We start from the raw sequence: 13656 nt of genomic DNA on the forward strand, positions 1-13656 counted from the left end.
TTCACCTTATGGCAAGACCAGAACCATTTGTCAAACCACAGGTACTTCAGGCAGGTAAAAATGTTATGGCCAAGACATTTACATTATTTCCAGCATGATAAAACCACAAAAAGCCTATGTAGAAAATTGGTGTCATCTGGACACTGACCGTGTAGAAGAAATGAAAATACAGAGCCAAGGCAAGAGTGAAAGCAGTGTGCCTACTCCATATATGTTCAAGAGACTGCAGCTACCAGAAACACTGCTGAGCCACCCTCATTAATACATCCAGACTGTAAAACACCTGTAGGCAACGCCTAATGCAGTATTCATCCTCACTGCACATTCCCCTGAGATCTCCCCCCGCAACACAGGTAAAATTAGGGAAGAAAGTTGGCGTTTTTTCCAGCTGGTTTAGATTCACAGGATATTTCCTGCAAACCCCACAGCCCTGTCAAATACCAGATCCTACAGGAATCACACACAAGGATGCTCAGAACAAACAGCAAATTTAAGAAATTTAAAATTCCATCTGCTGACATTTACCAAGGCCCAGACTGCACAGCAAGTGTAGAAGCTGCTGTGAGGTGCTGGCTGCATACAGAAATGTTACACTACACTAACACTACACTGGGCTATATTGAGCGCTCTTTCCATTCCCATAAAAGATCCGTTGTAGGAACAGCCACCTTTCCCCACTAGCACAGTAAGACTTGCAGGTGGGCAGTTTGGGAGATGAGTTCAGAAGCTTTCTGAGTGTTCTGGGAATGTGAGGGCATTGCTGTGGGCAGTCAGCCAGGGGATGCTGCTGCTGCTTACTCCCAGTTACCTCTTGTCCAAAAAGGCACTGCCCTGTGCCCACTAACCCACCTCTCAGTGAGAGCTTTGCTCTGAGTGTCTCTAGCAGCCTGAAGGTCTTCCTCCAGGCGCCTCCTCTCTGTCTCCAGCCTCTCCACCTCTCCTCGGGTCCATTTCCTGGGGCTAATAAATCGCATTTCTTTTAAGAGCTCCTCCTTCTCATTAATCAGTATCAGGCGATCCCGCTCGGAGTCCAGCACGCCAGGCCAGGCCTCGCTGTCAAGCTTAGCCAGTTGGATTTTCAGGTTTGCTATTCTGCAGAGATAAAAAAAAATGCAGTTACTCCTTGAGGAGTGCCTGATCTCTTGCTCCAGACACGCAGAGGTGCATCACAACCAACAACATCTTCCAGAGCCCTGAGGAAGAATCTCAGCTCCAGGACAACCACCCTCAGTCCCCCTGGCCAAAATGGTGCCAAGTGACAGCACTGCTGGGACGTGCACATGCAGAATGGGATTTTAACCCAGGTTTGTTCACAATGGAAAATGAATTTTCTAGCTAATATGCAGTGTTCACTAGTCAGGGAATAATACAACAAAAATTCTGGATGTCAGAAAAGGTGATCAGATATGCTACAGGTGTATCATATGCATTACAGCTGTGACCTCAGAGTAGTTTGTGTGGAGGGTATGGTATGATAATTACCTACTCATTAATCACTTTCATGGAAATAACTCTGTACTCCCCATATACAATTCATATAAAGATCAGTAGTTAGTCAAAAGCTTAGAAACTCTTTTTTTGTCCTTACAATGAGGAAGTTAATTGTATCTCCATACTGCTACTGCAAGAATCCACCTGTTGATCCAACAGCATTCTGGACACATTAAGGAGCTACACTACTTCTGGTACAACCTGTACTTGAGGATGTGAGGAGTTGGACAGGGAATGTGATCCTATCAAAATCCAGAGCTGCCTATTTGCATCAGAATCAAAGCCTATTTTCCTTAGAGGTATCATTCCAGATTTCAGCTGAAAGCCTGTATCACCAGTCCTTCAGCACCTCATCAGCTCAGGGAGGAAGATAATGACTAAAAGCAACAGCAATACAGATACAGAATTTAGCAAGAGCTTTGACTGACAGAGGAGGAGAGCACAGCTTGTGGCAGGTAAGGAGGCTGCTCACCTCAAACATCTGCCTGTTCCCAATTGCCCAAATATCTGACCTGCTCAGTTAGGTCCACAAATAGTCAGCTTTGCAATCCAACATACAGAGAGAAGCAGAAAACCAGCAGCAGGCCAGGATACAGAACCAAGGGCAGTAACATCAGTCTTCCCAAAGGAAGCTGCCTCCTTTGCACTCACTAACCTACAACTCTTCAAGACCTGACAGGCTGATCATGGTAGTTTGATGAGAAACAATAGTACAGATAAATCTGAATTAGAATTCCAAGGACCTGTGTTTCTGAACTCACACAATCCAAAAAATCGAGTGGGAAGCAGAGGATGGGAAGGACAGAATGGGCTGGGATGAAAAAAATTTAAAAAACTTAGAAGGCAAACAAGGAGAATAAGTATTTTGAAAGGTATTTGCAAAAAAAAATTTCACCTGACTGAACATCAGAGAGATAAGGCATATGATGGACTTCACATGATGGACTCAGGTTAATCCTTCATTCAGATTTAGCAGATACATAAGAAATGGAAGAGACATGTAAAATGAATGTCCAATATGTTTCTCCCTTTGAAAAGAGCTTTGTGATCTGGTGACAGACTGACTGGACTTAAACTGTGCACAGCAAATAGTTGCAGGTACTGATCTGGATTCATGTCTCTAGGATTTGGTTTATGCTGCAGAAGTGCAGAGGATGGTGTGTGCTTCCTCCAGCAAACCAGCACACAAGGCAGGCACAGAGCAAACTCAGTGCTAACCAGCAAAATCAGTGTGTGGAGTAAGCAATAAGATGCAGATCTGGGCAGCAGCAGCTACAAGGCTCCTGAAAGGCCTTGAAGAATAAAGCTTTGTCTTCCAAGCTCCAGAGGCCAAGAGCAATTGGAGCCCCAAGAGACCCTGTGAAGGATTAAGCTCACACACACTGACCTGCCTCCACCATCACAGCAGACAGACATGGGATCACCTTTCTGAAGAGAAGCATCACTTTCTGTAAACCCATTTCCCACAGCAGGTTGCTTACTCTAATGAAGTTCCATAATTGATAGATATTCAGCTCAACTATTTTTAGGTTGTCTTAGGAGCTGTTTTGTTTTTGAGTGCCTGATTAAGTGCAATACTGTGCTCCAATGAAGAATTAACAGTGGCATTAATTCATAATCCAAGAATTCCTCTGTGCATTTTGAAGGGATATGAGTCTAAGAGGATTGGCTAGCATAAATCTGATCACTTTTGGCATACATTTGCATGGATATGGATTTTCCACTGGAATTTGTTCTCTATGCATTTCCGAGCGTAAAAGCTTTGTTAAACTAACCTCCAGTTTTACCTTTGGTCCATGATTTTTATTTTCCCCCTTCTCAGTCGAAAGGAGGTTTATTATTCTATTTTTCCAATAAAACAGCACCATCACAAAGGAAACACGTTGCAGAAGGTCTGCACTTGGCTGAACACTCCAGCCCTTCAGCATTCACTGCCTGAGCCTGAACTACATCACTGCTGAGCCAGGCTGGGCTTGTAATGCTGGCCTCAGGTCACAGCACCTCTCAGAATGGCCACCAGACTGAACAAATACACAACAGGAAGCTCCAGTTTTATTTAATTGTTCTCTTTCTGCCTAGAAAAGGCAGTTAGATGATTTATTCATTGTCATAACAAGGCTCTTTTTTGTTAATTAGGGAAAGTTAGTACTTTCTATTATTATGCAACACAGGCATAGCACATAAAATTTTCAGTCTCTCTGGAGATTGTTCACAGCACATGCATCTCCACAGGAGCATAAGATGTGTATCTACAACCAGTAATTAACAATCCTGTATCAGATAAGCTTCTGTTCTTGAGAAAAAAAACCCACAAAGTGGGAGGTGTAATTTAAAAACTGACCAGTCAAATATCCACCATTGTTGTAATGTTGCTTAATGTGACATTAAAATATTTCATTTTAGGACATTAAAAAACCATACTTCTAAAATCTCTGAGTTACCACCAGTCACACAGAACCCAAGCTGAAAGTTTAACTGCTGAAGAAATTAGAACAGTGCAGGGTGCAAGTGCTACTCAACTGAGTTACTGCTACATGTCTGGAATAGTACAACATAATTTAGTTGCATCTCTGATTACATTTATGCTGCAGCAGTTATCTCCTTGCTGACACGTAGCAATGACAACCTTTTTGACATGATATCCATTATCAGTTTTGAATATAATTAAGCCAAAGGTTTGTCACTGTAGCTGCCCTGTGTCTTTTTTTGGGTTTTGTGTTATCTGCCCTAGGGGTCTGATGTCTGCCTGAGCTGTGACAGGAAAGGACGTAGTGGTGGGGAAGCGAACTGGGCCCTGGCAGTTCTGGTGTGGTGAAGTTCAGATACTCACCCACATCTGAGCTTTTAGTCTGGTCCACAGTGATGGTGCAAACAGTGTCTGCTTTCTAAAGCACCAGCCCCTTACAGATCTAGTAGTTCTAAACTAATTAATATGGGACCATCTTGATTTCAACCCTTAAATGTCACCTTTCCAGATACTGCAGAGCTAATGTAACACATGTATTTCCATCACTTGGTTCCTTCACAGTACGTGCGTGGGCAAAGTACTTAGTCTTCTATTGTGTTTTTGGAACATTTTAATGCTGCTGTGGGGACAGGAAACGCTTCTAACATCACAAGGAAGAATTTTCACAGGAACAGAAGGTTCCTTGTGAGTCACTATATCCATAGTATTGTTCCAGCTCTAAACCAGTCGAGGTATTTGTTTCTGCAGCTCCTACTAAATACTGAGCCAAAACCACAGGGTTTGAGAGCTGGAGATCTTTTCATTTTAGCATCAACTATTCATGTCCATTTAGATCCATCTTTCTTCATGATAATGTTTTTTAAACTTTGAGAAAAACCTATAGATAACACAAGATAAACATGGGGTATGAGCTGCAAGTATTCTTTAACTGCAAGGTGTGTTGTATGCCCCTCATCATCACTTCAAATGAACTACTGTGCTGTCTTTATAAAGTTCTCTCTCTTTATAAGGAGCATATTAAATATGTTCTCACTTTCCCCTCCTTGGAAAAGATACAGGATAAAGGAAGAGTATTTCTCTTCAATCTGAATGTGTAAAGTCAGTGTGAATGAAATTGAAGTCTTCAGCAAATCTTCAAAGTAAAAGGCAATTTTAACACTTCCAAATTAACCACTGCATCTGAAGGAATGGTATTTTTAATGTTGCTTTTAAAAGTCACTGAGTGATTTGAATGTCAAGGTAGTTTGGCAAATCTTGGACTGGCAAAACAAACAGTCCTAATAAAATTGCCCCACCTAAGAAAAGAAATACAAATTTGTGTCAAAAGCAGTTGGGCACACAGTTTTTGACAACTGCCACAGACACAGATCAAATTTTATGCCACTGAGAAATATGGCCTACTGGCCATGCCAGTACACCAAAATGAGAGCACTATGAGCAACCTCAGCCTTAAGGCTCTTATTTCTAACCAGAGGCTGGAGAAAAAGCCTTCTCTTTGCCCAAGCACAGATTGTACCACTCATCTGAACTTTGTTATTCTGGAGTTGCAAAGTCCCTCTAGAGCAGTCAAAAGTGAAGAAAGTCACCCTCAGCAATGGTTACATCACTGAACAAAGACTAGGCCAGCCAAAGTCTAAGAAATAATTCTTGGTGGTTTTTAATTTAACTACACAGTTGTGTTAGCTATTATCTATTAAAAAGTAAATCCTGAAAAGCTTTTGCTTAAATTGGCCTGTTAAGTAGCTACATTTTTTAAAAAATCTATTCTTCATTCATCTGAGATCAGAGGGCAAAGGTGAAAACTTAAATTCTTACAGATAAGCTCTGGAATTGTAGCCATTGACTATAAAACACCATGTAAGGTGTTAACACAATATATATTTCTTCTTATCACACTTAGGCATGCAAGCCTTCATTCATTTCGAGTAAGGTAAGGAGATGCCTCACAGTACAGTCTCCTTATTAGGAATGGGGAAGCACTGGCAACAGGTAGCAGAACCACTTATTCCCCACAGGTGTGGCCAGACTGAATTCTTTATGTATTTAGTCATGCCTTAGTAATTTCTAGAATGGTTGTTTATTTCTTGAAAGATAACACTGGTGAAAAAATCCTACTGTCTCACTGACTCAGAAAAGACCACATTTATTTAGCAGCAATGCTGGGTTTCAGCCTGGTGGCACCTCTTCTAGTCAAACTTATTCTCAGAATGAGCTGTGTGACAACAAAAAGGGGCAATGGGCCAAAGAATTACCTTCTCTTTGCCTCTTCATACTGCAGCCGTAGTCGCACCTTCTCAGCCAGCTGGTTACTGCTGCTGCCAATGAACTGAGACAAAAACATCAAATCACCAACTGAGGAAACACTCCTCTTCGGGTATTTCCTTCACACTGTTACAAGTGACACTAGATCTTGTCAGTCATTTCCCAGTTAAACCAACCACAGAACAGGAGCATGCTGTATTGTTCATGATTTCTTCAAATACTTAAATCCTGACAAGATTAAAAGGCTCCTTCTGGCCTGGAAAGAAGAGAAAATCCATCACATTTGTCTTGGGCTTCTACTTCTATGAACACAACAAATACTTTTGCAATTCTTCTTCTTAAACAATCTTTGCATCCTTAAGTGCTGCACTGCATTTTGGTTTGGATGATATCTTGCTTTGGCTGTAAAGTCTTAAGGACAAGGGATGTCCCATCATGCCCAAATCTGCAGATCTTTACTAACATGTGTGGCCCTGACTGAAAGTGGCTGCAAACCTTTAAGGGTTCACAGGAGAGGCTCTGTGCTGTCCTGTGAGAACTAAGATGTACCTCCAGCACTGACTGAGTCCTTACCAAGGCTGGGACCAACCTGACACTTCTGATCTCCTTGCACCTGTGGGACTGAAGGTTTATGACCATTACAGCTTTGGCAGCATCAAAATATCTGCACATAATCTGTTCTTCTCACCTGTAACCCAGTGAGCGCCAAACACTCTTAGGGGAAGAATCCTCATTGGAGCTTAGCCCATACAGACCTGCTGAATGTTTTTATCTCATAACTTAACACTGCTATAAAAGAGGTAAGGGAGTATTTGTATCACAAGAACCTACACCTACAGAATAAGTCAAACTGTCTCCCTTTTTATTCCTATCTGATTGCTCTGATAGAGACAGTGTGGGGAAACATCAGGTTGCCCTTAGAGATACATTAACACTGCACACAAAAATGAAGTCATGCTGCAGTTTAAACCAGGAGAAGTTATGATTTCACAGAAACTTGTCTGTGTTTGGAAACTACTTGGTGAGGTAGTTCTACACACAGCTCAGAGGAATGTCTGCATGTGCACAAGGCTGGTCACACATTACTCACATTTCCTGAAACATCAGTCTGGGAGCTGACATCCAGGTACTGCCGGGGGAGCAGAGGACTGGAGCTCTCCACAGACACGCTGCTGGCCCACAGGTCTGACTGGGATCCTCTGTCATTCACAAAGCTGTCTTTTAACCTGGCCAAGCTCTAAAACCACAAAAAATCATGAGGTGAGCTCACTTCTGCCCAAAGCACCTCAGCAGCTACATAACTTTACCCATACCCCATGACTCAGATCTGACCATGTTTGTTGGGCCCACTCAGACTCTGCAAACTTGAGGTCAGGCATGGCTGGACTGTGTTTAATATTTCTCATTTCCAGAATCTGAAGAACTGCAGAGGCTGTGGTCCAACCACAACACAAAACTAGTTTATGCTAACAAAAACCTCAATTATGTATCTGAAATACAAAATATTTAAATTACTTCTGAGAAAATCAATCTTCTAGCAATGATACTATACAGTCATCTTGTTTCAATACCTGAATGAGGTCTTGTTTTTCCTTCTCCCCTGACGTGATGGCCTTCTTGAGAGCTTTCATTTCACTTAAAATGGCTTGTGCCTCATCAAGTTTGTAGCCACCTTGAGTATCAGACATTTTCATGTCAATTCTGTATAGAAATTTTAAAAAAACAGTAAGCTAATACTTATTAACATCCACTTAATTGAACCATCCTAGATGTGCATCTTGACATGGATTTTTAACAAAAACACACTCCAAAGTGTGGAGACACAACAAGGACAAGTACAAGTACAACAGAAGGAACAAAGGACCCCACTCCCCACTGCCAAAGTTACTCCACTCAGCAGTACATTAAGCTTCAGAACTCTGATTTCAGCAATATCATCATCTCTCTTACTCCTTATGGAGGACAAAGGTGCACCTAAATCCCCCAAAACAGTGTGTTAGGGCAGACTGCTGCTAGCTGCCTTGTTCCGAACCTAGAGAGGAACCATCTATGAGGATCGCCTTATTTCCAGTCATGATTTCAAAACCAGGCAGAGACTCACATACACAGATGTATTTGCTTGCAGAACCTAATTACAATCCACCTCATTCTTCCCTTTTCTCAAAGGAATTCTACCATGTTGACCCTTACAATAAACATTTATCTAAGAGATGTCAGATGTCTAGTCACACAAAGGCAGGTACCTGAAGCTTACCACTCCACCTCCAGTTTTTCCTCAGTACCCTAAATCAATGACTCTTATAATTAAGGCAGTGGGCTGTAGTATCATCCATACTGAGCAATACTGAGTAAAACAGAGTATCAGTTAACTGACCAGATCCTGCTTCAAAACATCTTTGCCATGAAGTCAGTTCTAATGTGGTCATTCCCACACAGGCATTGATTTGAGAGAACTCCCCCATGGCTGCGTACCGCTTGAAGCCTAAAGATATCATCAGCAGCATATTTCTGCTTGTGTTATTTAGGCAACTATTTATAAATGTAGTGGGGGATGCATGGCAAGCCAGAGATGTTCTGAAAAAAAGATCTTGAGAACACACTTACTTCTTCAGTGTTTGAAATCCATGCTCTTTGTACTGGAGCTCTTGCTTCATGTGAGCTACTTCTCTCTTGAGTTTATTAACCTGCAGCAAGGTGGGATATTTTTAGAATGCTATTTTATATGAGTATTCAGGTACAGCACTACCCATTCAATTCAAAATTTATGCAGTGTAGACAGTACTCTAAACAAAGTTTCCAGGCAATCAGCTCATCTCAAGAGCAGCAAACAGCCCTGACTGCCTCCTCATCAGGATTTTATCCAGCAGCTGCTATTACACCTCTTAACAAGAGGTTCAAGGGAAGTTCTAGCCATATAAGTGGAAAAGTTGAGAAAAATTCAAAAAAGACAGCAATGAAACACATGTCAACTTTGCTCAGAAATGTTTAAAACCCTCCCAGTCATTCAAAAAACATGCTAAGCATCAGGACAGGAGTTACCCTGCAGCAACTGAAGCCACCCTCCAAGCTTCCCAACGAAAAGGCCCCACTGCATGAGTGACACAGCAGGATGAAAATCCATATTGTAAATCCACTGACCCTACAGCTTGCTGTTTTATATTCCTCCACAGAGGCCACACTGACCTACTTTACTTTAGTCCTTTCTTCCTCCCAAAGTGAGCTCTGCATGAGAGCACACCCTCCCCTGCTGACAGCCTGCACTGAGCCCTGCACAGAACAGCTGCCAGTCCCTGGGGAGGACCCGCAGCTCTCCAGCTCTGGAGGAGCCAGCATACAGCTCCATGTCCCACAGCCATCCTGCACTGCCAGCTGCCAAGCCAGGCTAAAGTCTAATGGGAAAAAAAAAAAAAAAAAAAAAAAAAAAAAAAAAAAAAAAAAAAGCCTGTTTCAAATTCCTAGGAATTTGCAACATTAGAAAATTCTGATAAATGACTTCCTAAATGGCAACATTACCTCTTACAATTGCTTTGGCATCTCCTTTCAGTATTTGCCATGAGGTCTGGAAATATCTCAACATTACTCATGGCAAGCAAAGGTCCATTTGTACTACTCACCCTGGATTTTGTAGTAGCAATCTCTGCTTTGAGGATCTCGGGGTCATACTTGGAACTTGACGAGGAGCCAGAAAGCACTGGAACAAACACAGCAGCCAGTTCAGCAGCTCTGCCTCCCTCCCTGCACCTCCACCAGCCCCACCACAGACTGAGGTCTCCCATCACTCCTGCACACCCAGACATCCACACATTGCTGGAGAAGGTCTGTTACTCAATTTCCACATTTCACTGCTCAAAGACAGGGAAAGGCAACAGTGCAGTCAAGTACTCCACAAAAAGTATAGACTGAAGGGGCCAAAGCATGTCCTGCATCTCCAAAGTCTGGATTTGTTCCAGGTTAACACACTTAACTCCAACTCCCAAACACATTCACTCCATTCAGCAGTATGGCTTCCTGTATTTCCAAAGGCTGAACAGAACTGAAGGGACAGGCATTGCATGAAGGTTTACTTAATTATTTTTTTCAGACTTCCTCATTGAGCAAACAATCCACTGAATGTTTAGAAACAAAGAAAAGCAAAGAATGAGAAGAAACTGAAAAATGTGATGCAAGCCTTTTCACAGCCTTGAGGACATGACCAACCACACAAAGTGTCACACCAGATTAAATCAATGTCCCATTAAGAGCACAACTCTCTTCTCAGCAGCAGTTAAACCCTTCTGCCTCAGAAGGTACAGAAGCTCCCCAATGTGCAATGTTATTAGAGGTAGCTGTAGGCAAGGGAGATATTTTGATCCTTGCAGCCATCAATTTATGCCCTATAAAACATGGGAAAGCATTTCTAGTTATTTCTGTTTGGTTGTATTTTTCAAGACAAATCCCATCTCGCCCACGTAACTCATGTCCTCAATGTACTGCTCTGGAACACCAGTGCTTGGGTAGGGTACTGGATTTGCTCTTTTCTCCTAAGAAAAGAGCAAATCCAGCTCTTTAGAGAGGAAGGACAGCACCCTTGTCAAACAAGACTCCTTCAGTTGACAGAAAACGGCTTAAAAATTTTAACACCAGGCACAGGATTAGCCAGTTCTCCAATTCTCCACCATCACACAAAACTCACAAGAGCGAAACAGGGGGAGGTTCTTGGCTGGCAAGGAGACAAAAAATCCGCAATACTGAGGATTATAACAAAAATTCTGGAATACATGCAGGAAATAAATCCTGTTCTGGATATTTCCCAGCTCCTAACTAGTACCAGTAAGGAGGAAATAAACATTTCTGCACCAAATCTTGAAGGGACATTGGTATTGATGTGTGTGTGACAGAATATGGAGTACAAACTGCTGTTCTTCACACACACAGAGGCAATCCACCAGTGGTGACTTGGAACATGGCATAAAATACAGTCCCTCTGCTCCACGAGACCATCACTCAACTACCTGGGATATAAAACTACAAAAGGGCCTGGGAATACTATCCAAGATGGACCTTCTTCTTGATGCGTTTCTGTACTTTAAACAGGGAAATCAAGGAAAATACCATGTAAGTTAACTTTTTCACACTGAGCCAACCACCACGTTTTTTTATCATTTGTTGAAGCCCATGCAGAAAATCTGCACATTGGCTCTAGTGACTGAGCCACACAGGAATGTTTCATAACAATCAGCCTTTACCAAACAGGTGCTGGGCAGACACCATTTCCGAAACAAACTGATCAAACATGAAGAGTAACACAGTATAACATCCCAGTGCTCTATCCAAGGAGCAGCTTCATGCCTTTCACTGCCCTCCTGGGTCCACAGCTGAGGAAGTCACTGGTTAAGAGCTCACTAACTACTCACAGCTGGTCTGAGAGCCCAGTTTGTGCTCCCAAACATCATGCAGCTGCCGATACTCCTGCTGGGCCAGCTCAAGCCTCTGCTGTTTGACTTGATAGATCTCCTTCTGGGCAGCAATGGCCTCCTGGGCCAGGACCAGGTAATCCTTCAGCATGTGCTCCTGCTCCCGGCGCCATTGCACCCGAGGGTCTTCTATCTGAGTAGTTTCTTGGAGAGAAAAAAAGAGAAGAAGGCGAGATCAACAGAATGCAGGTTTGTTCTGCTGCTTGGAAAAGCTCCACTCTTTGTGACATTTTAAAACATCTCTTGCCCCATCCCTGTTATAAAAAAGTTGAAAAAAGGCATTTTCCTTCTTTTCTAAGGAGGTGACTGTTGATCCACAATGAATTCCAATGAGTTCTGCCATGCTGAATAGAACAATTCACAACAAAACTGTCATATGACTCTCCAACTGTGCTGCTGAAGCTGCCCTGGTTTTGGCTCTTAAAAACATCCACCCAAGAATATGCATGCACAGCTCTAAGATACTGACATTGACTGTTAGACTTATCTTTATTGCAATTGCTTTATAGCATTACTAATAAAATACCTCTAGTATTTCAATGATAAAAAAAACTTTCAGAAAATATCATTGCCACATGACTGCATTATACTGCACCTGACAAGATGAAAGCAATTACAACTCTGCCTGTCCTCCTTGGCTGCCAAGTGGCTTTTATTGCAGAGGGGAAAGAAAACCTGTTCACTCCGTTTCCAGAGGTAAGTAAAAACAAAGTCTGACTGAATCACAAATTTGTGAAAGCATCTTAAATGACATTACACGAACAGAATCTCAGAGACGAGTCAACATTTCCTTCAGGGAAAGCAGGCATAGCAGTAAATGACTGAGGGATATGGGAGGTGGAGTTTAGGGTAACAGAGTGAATGCAGCAGTTACAGCACCTCCATCTCCATTACCCCAACACAACCAATACATTACTTTCCAGATTTCTAATAATGAAAAACCTGCAAGGTCACAGATATGCAGCTAGTCCTGATACTAACAAGCTAAATTTATTGTCAGTGTTTGTCTCTGCTTTGTGAAGAAGTGCCCAAAACATTTTTCATTTCTATTTCAAGACTTTTACATGTTCTTGTTTGGAGCAGCTTCCAATATTTAGTTGACCAAGTGCTCTGAACTGTCTAAACTAACATGCTTGAATAAGGATGCCTAGTTACCACATAATGAATAATTAATACAAAGGACTTGCTTGAAACTATCAGTGGGAATCTAATCTGCATATCTTAAGAGCCTCTTTAAATATTTAGTAAAAACTGCCAGAGTGGAAGGTATGAGCAGCTCTTAAGCGAGTGAGGCAAAAGACTGACTGCAGTACACAGGATGTGGGGAAGAGGAGTCAGACAATATTCTTGGCAGCAGAACTAGAAATAAAGGGGTTTACCCAAGGGATGGACACTCAATCCTTTTCACAAGCTGTCCATGATCATGCTGAGGAGAAAATTAGTGTGCTACTGCTGCAGTAAGTTGTTTTAGCAATATCTCAAGACCCAAAAGAACACATGGCACTTCAAATTACAAGGCAAAACTTGGAGAAGCCACAAAATGCAATCAGAGAACCCCAGTATAGTTTGTAGAAGCATTTCAACACAGAGTCCTTTACAGGTCCTGCAAGCAGAAGCAATATTTCAGCTGGTATAATATTAAAGCTAGGACCTGAAAAACTGCCCCAAAATAATATGAGGGAAAAGCAGCTGCTTGTGCCAGCTGTAGGTGCTGGTGCCCTCATGGACAGCACTGTGGTCTTAGAGGGAGCAAAAGAAAGAGCAGGAGGACACAGAATGTCTGACTCTGCAATTCCTATGTGCCTGTCTCAATTCATGCCCCCAAATCCCATTTTCCAGATAACCATTACCCACACCCAAGCAACTGCCTTTTCTCCACAGCTGAACCAGAAGGGGAAAGTCTGCTGTTACCCAGGGAGCTGCCCCACATTCCCAGACATGCAGCTTCCCTGACATGACTGCACAGTCACCAGCAACTGTGAG

The 13656-nt window shown here is 42.3% G+C and overlaps 1 protein-coding gene across 1 annotated transcript in view; it reads right to left on the reverse strand.

The window, feature by feature from the left end:
- WWC1 (WW and C2 domain containing 1) overlaps positions 1-13656 on the reverse strand; it is a gene marked incomplete at its 5' end in the record, with an annotated part of 65938 nt that overhangs the window by 18303 nt on the left and 33979 nt on the right. The window contains 7 exons of the mRNA XM_083871999.1: positions 850-1092; positions 6211-6284; positions 7311-7457; positions 7792-7921; positions 8825-8904; positions 9835-9911; positions 11614-11817. Coding sequence (XP_083728125.1) covers positions 850-1092; positions 6211-6284; positions 7311-7457; positions 7792-7921; positions 8825-8904; positions 9835-9911; positions 11614-11817 — 955 coding nt within the window. The remainder of the gene's footprint in view (positions 1-849; positions 1093-6210; positions 6285-7310; positions 7458-7791; positions 7922-8824; positions 8905-9834; positions 9912-11613; positions 11818-13656) is intronic.

Source organism: Zosterops lateralis (assembly GCF_965231275.1).
Source record: "Zosterops lateralis genome assembly, chromosome: 14".
Taxonomy (NCBI): Eukaryota; Metazoa; Chordata; class Aves; order Passeriformes; family Zosteropidae; genus Zosterops; species Zosterops lateralis.